This window comes from Coptis chinensis, chromosome 3 (genome assembly GCF_015680905.1).
Source record: "Coptis chinensis isolate HL-2020 chromosome 3, ASM1568090v1, whole genome shotgun sequence".
NCBI lineage: Eukaryota > Viridiplantae > Streptophyta > Magnoliopsida > Ranunculales > Ranunculaceae > Coptis > Coptis chinensis.
This window is the reverse complement of record NC_141458.1, coordinates 33,915,512-33,932,233: the sequence shown is the minus strand read 5'-3', so window position 1 is coordinate 33,932,233 and position 16,722 is coordinate 33,915,512. Positions and strand designations below refer to the sequence as shown.

General features: G+C 38.1%; 3 protein-coding genes across 3 annotated transcripts; all 3 read right to left on the bottom strand.

The window, feature by feature from the left end:
- Positions 1–4,284: 4,284 nt before the first annotated feature.
- On the bottom strand, positions 4,285–4,878 carry LOC147509265 (uncharacterized). The gene has a single exon (XM_086597758.1). The coding sequence runs from the start codon at positions 4,876–4,878 to the stop codon at positions 4,285–4,287; it is 594 nt and encodes a 197-aa protein (XP_086453884.1).
- A 102-nt stretch (positions 4,879–4,980) lies between these two features.
- LOC147509264 (uncharacterized) lies at positions 4,981–6,477 on the bottom strand. Its single transcript, XM_086597757.1, has 2 exons — positions 5,839–6,477; positions 4,981–5,334 (listed from the first exon to the last, which is right to left on the bottom strand). The coding sequence occupies exons 1-2, from the start codon at positions 6,475–6,477 to the stop codon at positions 4,981–4,983; spliced, it is 993 nt and encodes a 330-aa protein (XP_086453883.1).
- Positions 6,478–8,961: 2,484 nt separating this feature from the next.
- LOC147509263 (uncharacterized) lies at positions 8,962–9,531 on the bottom strand. Its single transcript, XM_086597756.1, has one exon. The coding sequence runs from the start codon at positions 9,529–9,531 to the stop codon at positions 8,962–8,964; it is 570 nt and encodes a 189-aa protein (XP_086453882.1).
- Between the last annotated feature and the right edge of the window lie 7,191 nt (positions 9,532–16,722).

Below are 16,722 nucleotides of genomic sequence, written 5' to 3'. Positions count from 1 at the left end.
TTTTTGCAGTACAGAAATTACGACCGTACTTCTAGTCCCACACAATCTGGGTAATCACAAAATACCAATTGCAATCAGTTATGGAAAGGCCGAATAGGTCAGGGAGGTTTGATAAGTGGTCCATGCAACTGTCAGAGTATGAGATTATCTACGTCCCACAAATCTTAGAGAAGGGTCAGGCACTAGCAGAATTCTTGGGAGATTTCCCAATGACCTACACCGGATATGACTCAACTACCCCCAGTTCACATGATGGCATCCTGCCTATATCTCAAAATACCTATCCAGACCTATGGGAGTCAAGCTCCGGATGGCGACTATTCGTGGATGGATCTTCAAATGACAGAGGCGCATGAGTGGGAGCTGTGTTAGTTACTCCTGACAACATGTAACTAGAGAAATCCATTCGATTAGGTTGGAACGCCTCTAACAATGAGGCAGAGTATGAGGTGAAACTTGCTGTCCTCACAATGGCTCTCGACCTGGGCCTAACACACCTCATAATTTTTAGTGACTCACAGCTGGTTGTGTTCCAAGCTAATGGAGGATATAAGCCCATGGACTAAAGAATGGTCAAATACCTGGAACTGGTGAGGGGTCTTCAAGGAAAGTTTGAGAACATTCAGTTCTATCAGCTGCCTCGATCTGAAAATTGGCACGCAGATGCTTCGGCGTATGTTACCTCGATGTTGGGCAACAACGAGTCTCGTTCCATCCCTATAGAGTTCCAAGAGAAATCCAACATCCAGGTACTCCCAGTTACCACAGTTTGTGTTATTCCAGCCATCACTCCAAGTTGGATGGATCCATACAAGTCCTACCTCAAAGACGGGACACTCCCTGAGTATAAGAATGTAGCAAGGCGTCTGCTTGCAAAGATACAAAGATTCACCCTCATTGAAGATGATCTGTACAAAAAGTCCTTTCTGGGACCTCATCTCAGATGTCTCTCCCTAAACCTCAGCTGAACAGGTTTTGTGAGAAGTTCATGAAGGAATTTGTGGCAACCATGCTGGGGGCAGAACACTAGCACTCAAGATCCTAAGGCAAGGATACTTTTGGCCTTATATGCAAAAGGATGCACAAGTTTTTACTCGCAAATGTGAAAAGTATCAACGATATGCTCCACTTATCCATGTTCTTGCAACAGACCTGCACCCATTGGTCAGCTCATGGCCATTTGCACAGTGGGGAACTGACATTGGAGGACCTCTACCACCTGCTCCCGGTAATGTCAAATTCTTACTAGTCGCGACGGATTACGTCACCAAGTGGATAGAAGCAGTTCCCTTTGTCTTCATTCGAGAACAGGATGTCAGAAAGTTCATTTGGAACAACATTGTCTGTAGGTTTGGTATACCCAAAGTTATCATCTTATATAATGGGCAGCAATTCGCTGGAGGATTGGTCGCTGAACTCTGTGAGGAGTTTCACATTACCCATCTGTTTTCAACTCCAAGGTATCCACAAGGCAATGGCCAGGCTGAAGCCTCTAATAGGGTTATCTTGGATAACATGAAGCATAAATTAGATGATGCAAAAGGTTTTTGGGTCGAGGAATGATACACGGTAAAATGATAGTTTTACCTACGAATAAGCTACGAGACTCAAACATAAGTAAAACTAAAACTAAACTCCGTTCTAAAGTATCAAAGTTTTCTACTCTCGATGCTATTGCAATATAGTTGGAATAGAAAATTCGTTCCACTCCTAGTTCTTTAGATTTCTAAATTAACTACGATTATCAGTCTATCAAAGTTAATGAGAGTAACAATGGAATTATACCACGATGGGAAACTACTAATCAATATGTGAATAACGAAATGAAAAAATTCAAATACTAAACTGACAATAGAGAATGAATTAGGGGAATTTGATTCCACCTTGATTCGACTTAATTCTGCTAAGAAAGAAATGTCGTAATCCAAATTTCAATGCTTTCGCATAACAAACTGGTATTTCTAATCCCTAATTATTCATGGCAATCTCTACCACATAATAACTAGCATGTGAAGCAATCAAACCCATTCTCATGGTGAACTAATTACTTTCTAGAATTGAATAGATTATCACGACGATTTCTAAGCTAACAAAATCAAGTTTTCATCAAGGCTTCCTCAAACCCCTCTAATGGAGATTTTAGCCTTTTTCATTAAACTATCATTTATATATGAATTTAAGCAAGACATGATATAAAGATTATAACTTTACTATATTGATCTAATCAAGAATTCAAAACTAAATTAACAACTAAGAAATGATTAATAACTAAATGATTAAAATTAGATCTAAGTGATTTAATAATTAAAACTAGATTATGAGTAACAAACTAACTTTATTGATCTAATAAAATAAAAGAGTATTGATTCAACAACTGAATTAAAAACAAGTAAATAAAACTAATTAATGGAGTCTAACTAATTTATTTTCTAAGCTTCCAATTCAATTGAATGTAAAAAAACAAGATCTTAAAACGTTCTTGGATCTATGGCTAACTAAAAAACTAGATGCTTAAGAGCTAAGTCTTGTGTCTTCAAATGGAGGAGACAAGATCCACTTTTTCGTGCATGGGCTGAGGAGCCATGTTTTGGGCTGGAAAATAGAGCCCAAAACCCAATTTCTTCAGTCCACATGGGCCTTTTCAGCTGGATTTGATTTCAACAAGCTTTTCATCCACTTCTGCTCCTCTGATTGGGTCAAAACTTAGACCATTGGAAATCTCTTTCCAAGACGGCCGTTTTGACATAAGGTGGGCCCAATTCTGATCTATGAATCCAAAGATATAACCTTTAGAAGTTCTACTGACTTTTATGCATTGTTTTTGCCCGCGTTAACTTTGACTTTTCTGCTTTGATCGGTCTTTAAAAAGGCTTTTCCTCCTTGAATCTTGGCCTTTAATCACAAAACTTCTTAGTAACCAACCCTTGCTCCTTTATCTCGCAAAAATGACACATTTCTACACATAATTGACTCCAATGCCTGAAATACATAAAATCACGTAATCAGCATTAACTCTTATTTATTACTCGCATAATTAGTCTAAAAGTATTATTGTTAAGGGGTTAAAACTACAGTTTTGGGCTCTTATCAAACCACCCCCAAACAGTAATTTGCTTGTCCTCAAGCAAATATGAGAAATTAGAATAAGTGACCAAAAATGGAGTTCTAACTAATCTCATTTCACCGAGTGCGATTGCATTGACCATATACAACAAAGCCTTAAACCACTAGGAATTCCCTAGTGGACGAGTTATAGTCTCGTGAGAGTTTTCCAATGAAGGTACTCACAAACTTCATCTATACTACAACGACTAAGAAATAAAACTATTGTTTCCTTATTTATGTCTCAATTATCTATACATCTCACTAGCAATGAATACAGAATAATCAAGTCGAAACCTAAGCTAATATATGTATAATAATTAATTATCTACGAATAAACATATATACAATGAGTAATACTATGAAAAGCACTAACATGTCCGTTTCTGAAAACTCGGAATAGCGTCCTTAAGTAGGTCTTCACATAAATGTCAAGACAAAAACCACTATGATTTTTCCGCTCAAGTTTCGCTACTCCAGTGTGCAGTGTGCACACTTTACCTTACAATCTCAATGACACACAAGGAAGCCGAAGTCGATCAAACACATCTGCCACTTAGTATCACACTAACCTATTCCTAATTGAGCTAGAAGTCTTTATTAGGTGTTGCGGGTATTAGGAGGTGGTTTAAGAAGAAAGGAAATGGATATTCAAAAAGAACAAGTCTGACTTAATATGAATATATATATATATATATATATATATATATATACAGTAATTCTCTAGAAAGTAGCTACTTAAGTTAGCTTAAAATAAGTACGTACGTAAAACATCACCTACAAAATGAATTCCAACATAATTTATTGTGGTTATGAAGCACATACCATAATAATTATCTTCCCAAAATTTTAACTCATTTGGAAATCTCTAACATAGATAATAATTGTTGTCATCTTTAAAAAGAAATCTAACGGTCTAGAAATGTTGAATTTTTGTAATTGTTTTTTACCAATGTTAGAAGTTTCCAAATAAGCTGAAATTTTGTAGAGATGATCTTAATATACGTACTTATTTTAAAGTTAACTTAAGTAGCTACTTTTAAGAGAAAGATATATAATATATATATATATATATATATATATATATATATATATTTTTTTTTTTTTTTTTTTTTGGTGGGAAAGCGAGGTTGTTAGAGAGGTCCCCTACCCCTTTTCATTAATAAATAAAATCATAGCTTGTTACATTCTTACATATTCTTTGCCTATAGCATCATCATAAATAATTTTCTTTACATCCTCCATAAATGAACTGGGAATTAACTCTATGTAACTAACTGTTGGGATATTATTTGCCAAAGCATCAGTGAGTTTGTGTCCTTCTCTGTACACATGAGTGTTAGTAAAGTCTTCTAGCTGCTTCCTCATCAAATCAATACTTCTCATCATCGTTTCGGCTTGCCATGGATGCCACCCCTTGTTTTTAAAAAATGAAATCACTGTACTGGAATCAGTTTGCACTCGTACCTTCTTGATGCCATGATTTACTACCATTTTCAGTCCTTGCCCAACCCCATTTAATTCAATCAAATCGATGGAGTGTTTGTTTGGTCTCCTTTTGCTTGCCACGACAACCTGCCCATGTTCATCTCTTACTACTGCTGCCCATCCCCCATCCATCCCTTGCAAGTTGCCATCAGAATTCAGGTTATAGGTTCCAGCGTCTGTCCTTTCCCATTTGCAAGTCTTTGGCTGATAATGCGGAGTCTCGACATTCACATTCCAAGTCTCTTGGAAGTGTTGCTTCTCTGGCCCTTCTGCCATCTTAATCTCCATTGCCTGTATCTTCGTTTGCATATCCCTTATGATCACTGCTGCCACGCTGTCTAAGTAAGTTTGTTTGTTATCAAAAATTCTCTCATTCCGTGTCTTCTAAATCTAATAGTTATAACCATTCCACACCAGTCGAATAGCATCTTGCTTTGGCCCTTTCCCTGCTGAAACTCTTCTCACCCATTCGATTTCCTCTTGCCATGAGTTCGTCATTGTTCTGTGATATCCCAGTTTCCTCAAGACTGTGTACCATACTGCTTTGGAGAAGTTGCACTCATGGAATAAGTGTTCTTCATTCTCCACTTCTCTCCAGTAGAAAATACATAAATCTGGTGTAACCACTTTGAATTCCTTCATTTTCTCAAGTGTTTTTAGAGCTCCACTGACTGCCATCCAGCTTATGAATGAGTGGCGAGGTATTGGATTCGCAAACCATACTGTGTTGCTCCATGTTATTGCCTGCCAAATTCCTCGCAAACTTTCATATGTGTCCCTTAAGTTGTAGTCTCCATTACGAGATGCACTCTATACTGTATTGTCTGCACCCCCCATTATCTCCACTTCTTCCTCGGCATCTTCTGCTATCTCCTTTATCTAATTCTTGATATAATCCAGAAATAACCAATTCCCTTGTATGATGAAATCTAACACCTTTGCATTGAGGTGGCATAGTGAGCTGTAGAGAAAGGCTTGTGGAAATTTTTCTTTTAACATACCTTGTGGGTGCAATGGGTCTAGCCAGAAGCTTGTATTCTTGTTGTCTCCAATCTGATGCATTGCTAACTGAGCTACTTCTTTCCTGCCTTTCAATACATTTCGCCAACTCCATGAGCAGTTGTTAGGAATCTTCAGCTGCTAGAATTTCCTATCTTTAATTAAGTTCTTATGAACCCACTCAACCCATAAATTATCTGCCTTTGTGATTATCTTCTAGATGTGCTTCATATTCGATGCTTGATTCACCTTTTCAAGGTTGCGAATGCCAAGCCCTCCTTCTGCGTATGGGTAACAAAGATCCTCCCATCCAACCAAAGCATGAGACTGATTACAATCAGGTCCTGTCCATAGAAAGTTTCTGTACAGCCTGTTTATGTCATCTATAATCTTCTGAGGTACAATGAATGATGCAAACCAGAACACACTCAAGTTGTTTAGCACTTCCTCGATGAGCTGCAGCCTTCCTGTATAAGACAAAAACTTTCCCTTCCAACTTTGAATCCTTTTTGTAACCTTTAAAAGCAAAGGGCTACAATCAGTCAATTTCAATCTTATAGTAATCAGTGGTAATCCCAGATACTTCACAAGTAGCTCTCCTCTTGGACATTGCAGCACCATCTCTATATCTTCACAATTGTTGTCGTCCACCCCTGTTAAGTATATCTGGCTTTTTTGGGTGTTCACTTCAAGACTAGAACATGCTTTGAATGTGTTTAAATTCTCTCTTAGCTGTGTTTCCGTTTGGACATCTCCATGCATGAACGCCACCAAATCATTTGCAAAAGATAAGTGAGTGATAACTGGGTTTACACACTTATAATGCAACTTATACAGATTATTTGTTACACTATGTCTCATGATTTCTGAGAAAAGGTCCATGACCATTACAAAAAGATAAGGGGATATGGTCGCCTTGCCGTATTCCTCTTCTTCCTTTAAAATACCCATATGGGGCTCTATTCACCATTATAGAATAGTGAGCTCTTTCCACACAGTTCTTTACCCATTCAGTGAATCTTCTTGGCATACCCAACCTTTGCATAGCAAATTCGACCGCTTCCCACCTTACTGAGTCGTAGGCTTTCCTCAAATCTACTTTGGCAGCACATATAGGTAGGTATTCATCCTTATGATAATTATGCAGCAGGTCGTGAGACAATAAGATGTTATCTTGTATGCTCCTCCCTATGATGAATGCTGATTGATTCTTGTTTATGATTTTGGGCATAATCTGTTTCATTTTTCTAGTCATGACTTTTGTGATGCACTTGTACAGCACTCCGCAGCATCGCTATTAGCCTATACTCTCCGAAGGATGAGGGGCTCTGAACCTTTGGCATAAGTGTTATACAAGTTGAGTTCACTTCCTTTAGTAACTGCCCAGATGTAAAGAAATTTCTAATGGCCCTTATGAAGTCATCACCAACAATCCTCCATGCACATTTGAAGAAGAAGGATGAAAAACCGTCACTTCTCGGAGCTTTATCGTTATCAATATCTGCCAACACCTCTATAATCTCATTCATTGTAACTTCCTTTTCCAGTCCCTCTGCATCTTTTTCACTAATTTGCTGTCTTGCCCCAATATCTTGAAAGATAGAGAAATCAATGTTCGGCATCAGTTATGGGCTATAAAGATCTTTATAATAATGTACACACTCATCCCCAATCCCATTTACATCTTGTATATAGTTCCCATCTCTATCCTATAAGCATGTTATTTTGTTTACTACTCGTCTTGCTTGCACAGATTTGAAAAAGTACTCGGTGTTGTTGTCTCCCATACTAATGACTTGATCCCTCGATTTCTGTTTGTGAAACCACTCCTATGCTACGGCTGCTTGTACATGTATTCTAATGGTTTCCCTTTCCTTTTCAATGAGTTCTCGATTCAAAGGCTGCACCTACAGTTCAGTTTGCACCAGTTCGAGTTCTTTCTTTGTTTCTTTAACTTTGTCCTCTACATTCCCTATTCTTTCTCGATTCCATTCAATGAGTGCTGCCTTTGTGATTTTCAGTTTTTTCATAAGGATATAAATAGGATTTCCCACCACTGAGCTGCCCCATGCTGCCTCAACTGTCTTCATAAATCCTTGCTCCTTCCACCAAAAGTTAAAGAACTTAAATGGTTTTTTCTTCTGGTTTCTCTGAGTGTTTGATGTTACCACCATTGGTGAGTGATCTGAGATTGCCCTTGAATTTAAAAAATCAGCTTCATAATCCCTAAACTCGCTTACCCATTCTGCATTTGTCATCACCCTATCTAATTTGCTACTGATTCTATCCCTTTGCTTATTACTCCATGTTAACATGTTGCCTTTGTATTTTATATCCACTAGGCCTGCTGAAGTGACACAGTCCAGCAGATCTGCAAAATGATATGGTCATACCTCAGCTCCTCCTACTTTCTCATGTGGGTTCATTATAGTGTTGAAATCACCAAGTAATATCCATGGTTTCTAAATTATGCATGATAGATCCACTATATTTCTCCATAGCTGCCTTCTTTCCATCCTATCTGTACTAGCATACACCATCGTCACTATAAACTCTACTCCAGTGATCATAGTTACCTCCATAGTTATATGTTGGACCTCTTTTTTCATTAGTACAGCTTTGCATACCCTCTGGTTCCAGCAGAACCAAATTCTGCCTTGGTCACTTTCCGCATAATTTCCTTCCATTTCCCAGTGTACACAACTCCTATTAAACACCCATTCTCTATTCTCTTCTTTCACTCTTGTCTTTACTAATCCCAAAATACTGATATCAAACTTCCTTATCATTTCCTTGACTTCAACTTGCTTGAATTCTTTGTTGTAGCCCCTCATATTCCAGCAGCCTAGGTGTACATTCATTTAAATGTGTTTGCGGGCTTAGAGTGACTGTACTTGGCTGCCACTGTGCTTTGTCTCCCTGCTTGAGTAGGTGCTTTATTCCCTAAGGTTCCACTGGTCTTACTTCCCTTTGTGATACTGAGTCCTTTAGATGCCATCTTCATTTGTGTCTCTGTTTCATTGGTCCCTATATTCTCTGTCATTGTCTCCTTAGTCTTATTCTTACTGGCCTTTCCTTGCTTTGAATTTCTTTTGATGCTGCTGTTATTGGCTTTCTCTAGCTCATACCCTTATGCCTTTATCACCTTAGGTTCCTTTACTTTCTCTGCTATTTGTATCTCATCCCTAGTGTTATCGTCTCCTTGCAAGTTTCTGGCCATACATCGATGTCTCTTGCTAGGAGACTCCCAACCCTCTTCATCTGGTGTCTCGTGTACTTCTGGCACTTCAGTGTTTGCTAAGTTTCTCCCCTGCATTCCATGTTCTTCTTGCACTTCAGTGTTTTCTGAGTTTACCCCTGCATTTGTGCACTTTATGATGGCTGTCCTTGGTGCTTCTCTTCCATTCCCTTCTTTTCTTCCTTCTTTCCAGTGTTTCCCTTCTTGAGCCAAACTTTAGTAGCCATTGTTTCCGCTGGTTCTTTCGTTGGGCATCGTTGATCAGAGTGTCCGAAAATTTTGCAAGTCGCACATCTCGGTGGCTTCCAATTATATTCAAACGTCACATTGTACGCTCTTCTTTGATCCAGTATCACTGGAATGTGTTCTGGATATGGGCACTTTGTATCTATTTCCACACAAACTTTCGCATAGTTAGTTCGCATCATATTCAACGTTAATCTATCTGTGAACATAGGTATACCCACAACACTCCCAACTTGGCTAAAGCCCTCTTTGTTCCACATTTCCATTGGCAATCCTTTGACAACCACCCAAATTGGAATGATCCGTAATTCTCTCGTTTCTACTTCAACAAAGGTTCTCCACGGCCTAACAATAGACAAGTGGCTGGCGATGTGAAAAGATCCAACATCCAACACCAACTGCCTCTCTTCATCCTTCTCAAACTTGAAAGTAAACATTGAATCCCCATAAGGCTTCATAACAAAGTTTTTTATCCCCCATGTTCTACTAACAACATCCTTCACATAAGCATAACTTAACCTTCTTCCCACAAAGGATCCAACAACTAGATTTTTGAATTTCTTGTTGCATTATGAGAACTGCGAAGTTTTAACATGTATCACAGGCTTTCCATTCACTAAAGAAGGTGGCATATACGTTAAGGTTGCACTACCCACTGCCTTTTTCCGATAGCCTCTGCCCACGAGCTTTTCTTACGAGCTTGTTCTTGCTCTGTGTGTTCATCGAGATTTCCTTCTGTCCCGCTCTTCTCTGTTACGTTTCCTTGAGGTTCTACTCGATTCTGTGTTCTCTAATCATTCAAGTCCATGCCTTTAAACCCAACTTCTTGTGTTTCTAAGGTTTGTTTTCCCCCCATAGGCCCATTACTGTTTGGCTGTTTGTCTTGTTCTGTATCTTGGTTATCCCATGGCTTCTTGCTATGATTTTCATTTGTTTCAGCTCCTCGCGACTTTAGTTCCAATCCTCTATTTTCATTGTGAATCTTTGGAGGTACAGCAGCATTCAGCCTCATAGCCCTTGCTCCATCGTTCTTATCCCCTTCACTGTTTAGAAGTTTTTCCAGTGCTTCTTCTTTAATTTTGCGACCTTTCATGCCATTGTCATTTGACACTTCCTCTTCCAAAGCTTTTGCCTTTGTTCCAGTCAGTTCCGAACCCATCCGTTCGACTTGTTTGGTTTCCTCATCACTCACCTCGATAGCAACTCGCTTAAATATGAAATCTCCATCTTCCCCGACTCCATCGATTCTTGCTACCCCTCATACTTCTCCATCCTTGTTAACTGAACAATTCGCATCTCTGTGTTCTCCAGAATCTTGGACTTCTTTAACTGCATCTAACAATTTTTGGGCCTCTCTCAGTAATGATTCTTTTATTTGAGTTGGAGTGAGCCTATCCAGTGACTCTTCATGCACACTACGTGCTTTCAATTTCACTCCATACTCCTTCAGTAATTTTTTTTTTGTACCTCTCAACAGACCACTCACCATATTTTGCTCTTATCTCCTTCTCAAAATTGTCCACCTCAAGAAAGGAGTCATCTGATGAGTTTTCCTCAGCACTCCCAGTTGGTGTGCTAGGTTTCACGGCTGCTAGAACCCTAATCTCTTTTGGTTTTTCCATGTTTTCCTAATATTTTTTGTTAAATTACTCTATTACCCCTAAGGTTAAAATTCACCCCTTAAAGGCCACCATTAATAACTAACAAGCTTTAAAGATCACCATTGGTTAAAAATCATATTACGTAACTAGAACCCTTGTTTTTTGCTTCTATACTTTGTTTCCATCCTTAGCCTTTTTATTTTGGCTTTTTTGACTCCTTTTATTTTTTTGGAGTTCTAACTCTTTATTTTCTTTTATTTTTTTATTTGGATGGAAACTTTCTTTTCTTATTCTTTTCTGAAGCAACTAACTAATTTTTTTGTTTACACAGGTTTTTCTCTTCTCTTTTCTTCACTCATCCTATTCTCAGACTCATTCTAAAATGGGTAGGTTGATTTTTTTATTTTGTTTTGTTTTTGTAAAAGGGTAGAGGAATTGTGGTTTACGAAAGGCTAAAGAAAGGTTCAGAGGGGCGACTAGCTGAAAATAATTTCATTAGGTTTGAATTTCTGGTTATATCGATCCAAAGAGAGCCTAAATTCTCACTTAGGGTATGGTATAATGATCAAGCAAGTGGACGTGTGATTTCTTTATCTGGATTTTACTTCTCCCTTATGTCATTTTTCAAGTATTTCACTCATATAAGGCTTTAGGCTATATTCTTACAGGATTTGTAGAATAGGTATTCTAGCTTAGATTTTAGAAACTTACTGCCAAACAATCATGGATACTCATGTAATATATTTATAGATAGATGCAAAGATTATTACCTACATATTAACCTAAGCTTCTAAAAAATATTCTAATGCAAAAGGTAATGTGAGACTTCTAGATTATGAAAAGCATAGAGAAATGAAACAATACCAATATTCCTAAGTGTATATCATAAACTTTTTATTTATATTTTTGAATTTTTGAAATTTTTGAATTTTTACTAGAAAACAAGTGCATATTGTACATATCTATATCCTAACAGATGCCTTAACTATTCGTGTTTCTATACCACCCCCAAACAAGAAGCATGCTTTCTCCTCAAAGTATTGAAATAAAAAGGGTAGAAAAATACCATGGAAATGCGTAAATTTCTGGAACATCTGCAAAACAAGGTTAAACATACTAATATAGAAAAAGAAAAACAGACGCAACTCTATAGGAGTTCCACCTGTTATGGGGTTAACAAGAATTAAATTGGTTGGGACATAAGCAAACACTAACTGAAACTAAAAACTTGCCTTATCTCCCCTGTTTAAGCGTCATCCTCCTCCTCATCCTCATCCTCTTCATAGGACCAAGGCTCTTTTGTGTCCTGCCACACTATAATAACTTGCCAAGCCCTTCGCCGAGTGTCATCAACCCGTGCTAACCTGTCGAGTGTTACTCGGTCTGATGGGGTGTAAGGAGCAACCAAATGAGGTTGTACCTGCCATCCCGGCCAAGTCATAACTCGGAATGAATTAACCACACAATTGGTGGGTCTCATGACTTCAACCCTTTTCCAATCTGTGAACTGGGTACAAAATTTAGGCAAACAACCGCACATGATGCGGCAAACCAAAACAGGCATAAGAAAATACTTATGTCGTATGCTATAGGCTCTCTTAAGACAAGCCTCTAAAACTTTGGGAATGTCATATCGGCGATGTCCCACAACCAAAACAAGGAAAACGTCACCAGCGATATTATTTGCAGAAATAAACTGCCACTCCCCTAAAATATTCATTCAGGATGAATAACATGGTGGTGCCTACATTCAGGGACAGGCTACCAAGGGCTATGTTATAACACCCTTGGTCCATTACACGAAACATCCCTCCCCCATAATACTCATGGAAATATGTATAGTCATAGAGGTATGCATTATCGGTCATATATCCCCACGTGTGTATAGGATCAGGCAAGGGCAATCCCGAAACTAATGCTACCAAAGACTTACTGAATTCCATTGTCGTGTCATTAATTGCAAGGGAAATTTTTTGTTCTCCATCATGGTTACAATAGAAATTAATATTATTGTAGAAATATGCAGTAAGCTGAGGTGAATACGAGTCGTCATCACTTACCAGTAGATGCTGCCATCATAACTGCAAGATCCTGTCGCAAAACCAACCTCCATAGGTCTCGCTTCCTAGCAAGTCTTCAAAAGACTACTCAGGTATGATTGTAGGAGATGTCATCACAAAACTACTCTCTAGAAAAGCTGCAAACGATCCTGGAACAACCCACAAAAAATTGAAATTTTTCGTGCCTACGGAGGTCAGGGCGCGGGTGGTGGCGGTGGTGGTTTGAAATCGTTTGGATTTTTTTTTTATTATTTTTGGTGGTATAGACTATTGGAAATGGTGGTGGAGATGATGTGGAGAAGTTTTGGAGTGGGTTAGAACTTTTGACGTGGTGGTATTTAGGTTTTCTTTTTTTTTTCTTTTCTTTTTCTTTTTCTTTTTTTTTTTTTTTTGGTTAGGGTTTAAATTTTGTTAATGGAGGAATTGCAAACAAAAACTCGTGATCTGTTTTTGTTGTGAGGAAGGAGAGGCACGTGCCATGCACGTGCGTGCGGTATTTGGGCCCAAGCCCAATTCGATTTCCAAAATTTTCCGATTTTTTCGCGCAACGTCAAACTAAAATTGCCGATTCGTTACCGGTCCGATTTTTGCGAATGAGATATGAAAATGATCAGGATATAATTTCCAATCTAATGATCTATAAAACACGCTACTTTAACCATGGTTAACATATAAAAAGATGGAAAATGCTTAGAAGTGCGTGTGTGATATAAGTTATGCAATCGAATGAAATCTAAATTCATAGATAATGTCAACCCGAATTAAAATATGATTAAACGACATAAGCAACACAAATGGAAAGTTTAGCAATCACGGATGGAAAGATCGACACCCCACCCCTAAACAAATTTTAGACAACAGAGTTTAGAAAATTTGTTTTAAACATGGGTCTTTTAAAGTCAGATTCCCGAGACTTCCTAAATTACTATTTTTATGGTTTTAATATATTTTTTATTTTTATGAATATAGATTAATATAAGGAAAACAATAAAGCAATACAGACATAATTCACACCATAGAGAAACATGACTAAAAAACTGAGAAAATTTGCAAGAATGGAATGCGTGAATTACGTTAAACGTGGTCTTAAGATCCGGTACTTACAGCCACACACTCCATAGGGAGGGCCCGGTTACCTGAATGGTGCACTTATCAATATATGGAAGTGAAAGAAGTACACCAAGCAACAAAGGTCAGACTTCATAGATAGGGTCCTGTAAAAGGACTTCCTCCACATCAGGGGACATTAGCTCGTGAAAATGTTTTAACCGTTGCCCATTGACTTGAAATGTACTGTTGTTCTTAGGACTTACCAAGGTGATTGCCCTATAAGGGGTGACTTCAGTAACCAGAAAAGGACCAGACTAACGGGTTTTTAATTTCCCGGGAAAAATATGTAGACGGGAGTTGTAAAGCAAGACCTTTTGACCTACCACAAACTCTTTGTGCAAGATTTGTTTATCATGAACACGTTCCATGTTAGCTTTATAATCCTTTGCGAGATCATAAGAATCGCTACTGATTTCTTCAAGCTCATTCAATTGCAACTTGCGCTTGACACCCGCCTCATCAAAATTGAGGTTAATGCTTTTTATAGCCCACATAGCACGGTGCTCCAATTCAACAGGAAAATGACAAGGTTTCCCAAATACAAGTCTAAAGGGAGACATACCTATAGGAGTTTTAAAAGCAGTCATATACGCCCATAAGGCATTAGTTAAACGCTTCGACCAATCTTTCCTATTAGGATTTGCAGTTGTTTCTAAGATCTTTTTGATTTCCCTATTAGAAATTTCTACTTGTCCGCTAGTTTGTGGATGATAAGGAGTTGCTACCTTATCTGTAACTCCATACTTTTTTACTAGAGACGCAACAACTCTGTTGCAAAAATGTGTTCCACCATCACTAATGATGGCTTTAGGAATGCCAAACCGACATAAAATGTACTCCTTAACAAAAAATACAACTGTCTTATGGTAATTGCTATGGCAAGCCCCCTCTATCCATTTAGACACGTAGTCCACGACAACTAGAATATATATAAAACCGTGGGAAATAAGAAAAGGACCCATGAAATCAATGCCCCATACATCAAAAATTTCTTCCACCATGATTGGATTTAATGGAATCATATTACGCTTCGTGATTCGCCCAAGTTGTTGCCAACGAACACACGCCTTGCAATGCACTTGGGCATCTTTAAAAAGAGTAGGCTAATAAAACCCACATTGAAGAATTTTAGCAGCTATTTTCATACCACTAAAATGGTCGCCACACTCTTTGTCATGGCAGAATGAGAGAACCTTATTATATTCCCACTGGGGAATACAATGATGAATAGTCTGATCCGCACAATACTTAAAAAGGTAGGGCTCATCCCAGTAGTATAGCTTAACTCTGGCCAAGAACTTCTTACGTTCATTTATTGACCAATCATCAGGAAGAATATCAGACGCTAAATAATTCACAATGTCAGCATACCATGGTGCAGAAAAAATGACATACAGATGCTCATCAGGAAAATAGTCCGGTATGGACTCAGAATTACTATCATCGTCATCCTTTATTTCTAATGTAAACTCTTGCAGGGGAAGAATCTATCGGATTAATCTCTACTTAGCATCCTTTTTTGTGAGAAGGTACCTAAGGGCTGCATGGTCCGTGTAAACTAAAGTCTTAGAACCAACCAAATAAGGACGAAACTTATCTAAATCATAAACGACAGTTAAGAATTCTTTTTCAGTAGTTGTATAATTTCTTTGAGCATCGTTTAAAGTTTTACTAGCATAATAAATGACAGTGGAGTTATTATCTAGTTTTTGTCCCATGACAGCACCAACAACATAATCACTAGCTTCACAAATGAGTTCGAAAGGTTTAGACCAATCGGGAGGCTGTATAATGGGTGCAGAGGTTAAGGCAGCTTTTAAAGTTTCAAAAGCCTGTTTACAGATAAAATTAAAATAAAAAATATCATCCTTTAAAAGTAGATTAGTCAAAGGTCTAGCTATTTTTGAAAAATCTTTGATAAAATCTCTATAAAAACCTGCATGGCCTAGGAAAGCTCTAATATCCTAAACAGTCCGTGGTATAGGTAGAGATGCTATCTTATCTAGTTTGGCCTTATCTACTTCGATGCCATCACTAGATACAATGTGCCCTAGCACTATTCCCTTTTTCACCATGAAATGATATTTTTCCCAATTTAAAACCTGACTCTTCTTTTCACACCGTGTCAAAACCTTAAATAGGTTAGATAGGCAGTCAGTGAAAGAGTCTCCATAGATAGAAAATTCATCCATGAAAACTTCCATGAAGTGTTCTACCATGTCACTAAATATATGAAGCATACACCACTGGAAGGTACCAAGAGCGTTAAAAAGGCCAAAAGGCATTCGTTTATAGGCATATGCTCCAAACGGACATGTGAAGGTAGTCAATATCAATAATAATTTGAAAATAGCCAGAATAGCCATCCAAAAAGCAATAAAAAGCATGACCAGCTAGACGTTCAAGCATTTGATCTATAAAGGGTAAATGAAAATGATCCTTTCGTGTTATGGCATTTAAACGTCTGTAATCGATACAGATTCTCCATTTCATAGGGCCATGCATGGACACATATTCACCCTTAGCATTACGTATCATGGTAATCCCTGATATCTTAGGAACTACATGAATGGGACTTACCCATTCGCTATCGGAGATTGAGTATATGATACCCACATTGAGTAACTGTAAGACTTCTTCCCTGACCACCTCTTTCATGACAGGGTTCAAGCGATGCTGAGGTTCACGAGAAGTCTTTGCGTTATCCTCCAAATGGATACGATGAGTGCAAACATTAGGGTCAATTCCGTTAATGTCGGCTAGGGACCAACCAATCGCAAAATGATGTTCCCTAATCACCCTAATCAAACGTGCCTCTTCATCCTTAGATAATAGAGAAGATATAATTACCTCATGGCTACCATCCAGATCAAGTTGA

Bases quoted from the DNA above. Each gene is read 5' to 3' on its own strand.
- LOC147509265 (XM_086597758.1), bottom strand. From the start codon at position 4,878: ATGGAGATTAAGATGGCAGAAGGGCCAGAGAAGCAACACTTCCAAGAG.
- LOC147509264 (XM_086597757.1), bottom strand. From the start codon at position 6,477: ATGGTCATGGACCTTTTCTCAGAAATCATGAGACATAGTGTAACAAAT. The intron at 5,335-5,838 runs GTGAATCAAGCA...GGAATTTGGCAG, and splicing joins GCATTCGCAACCTTGAAAAG to GCAATAACATGGAGCAACAC.
- LOC147509263 (XM_086597756.1), bottom strand. From the start codon at position 9,531: ATGAAGCCTTATGGGGATTCAATGTTTACTTTCAAGTTTGAGAAGGAT.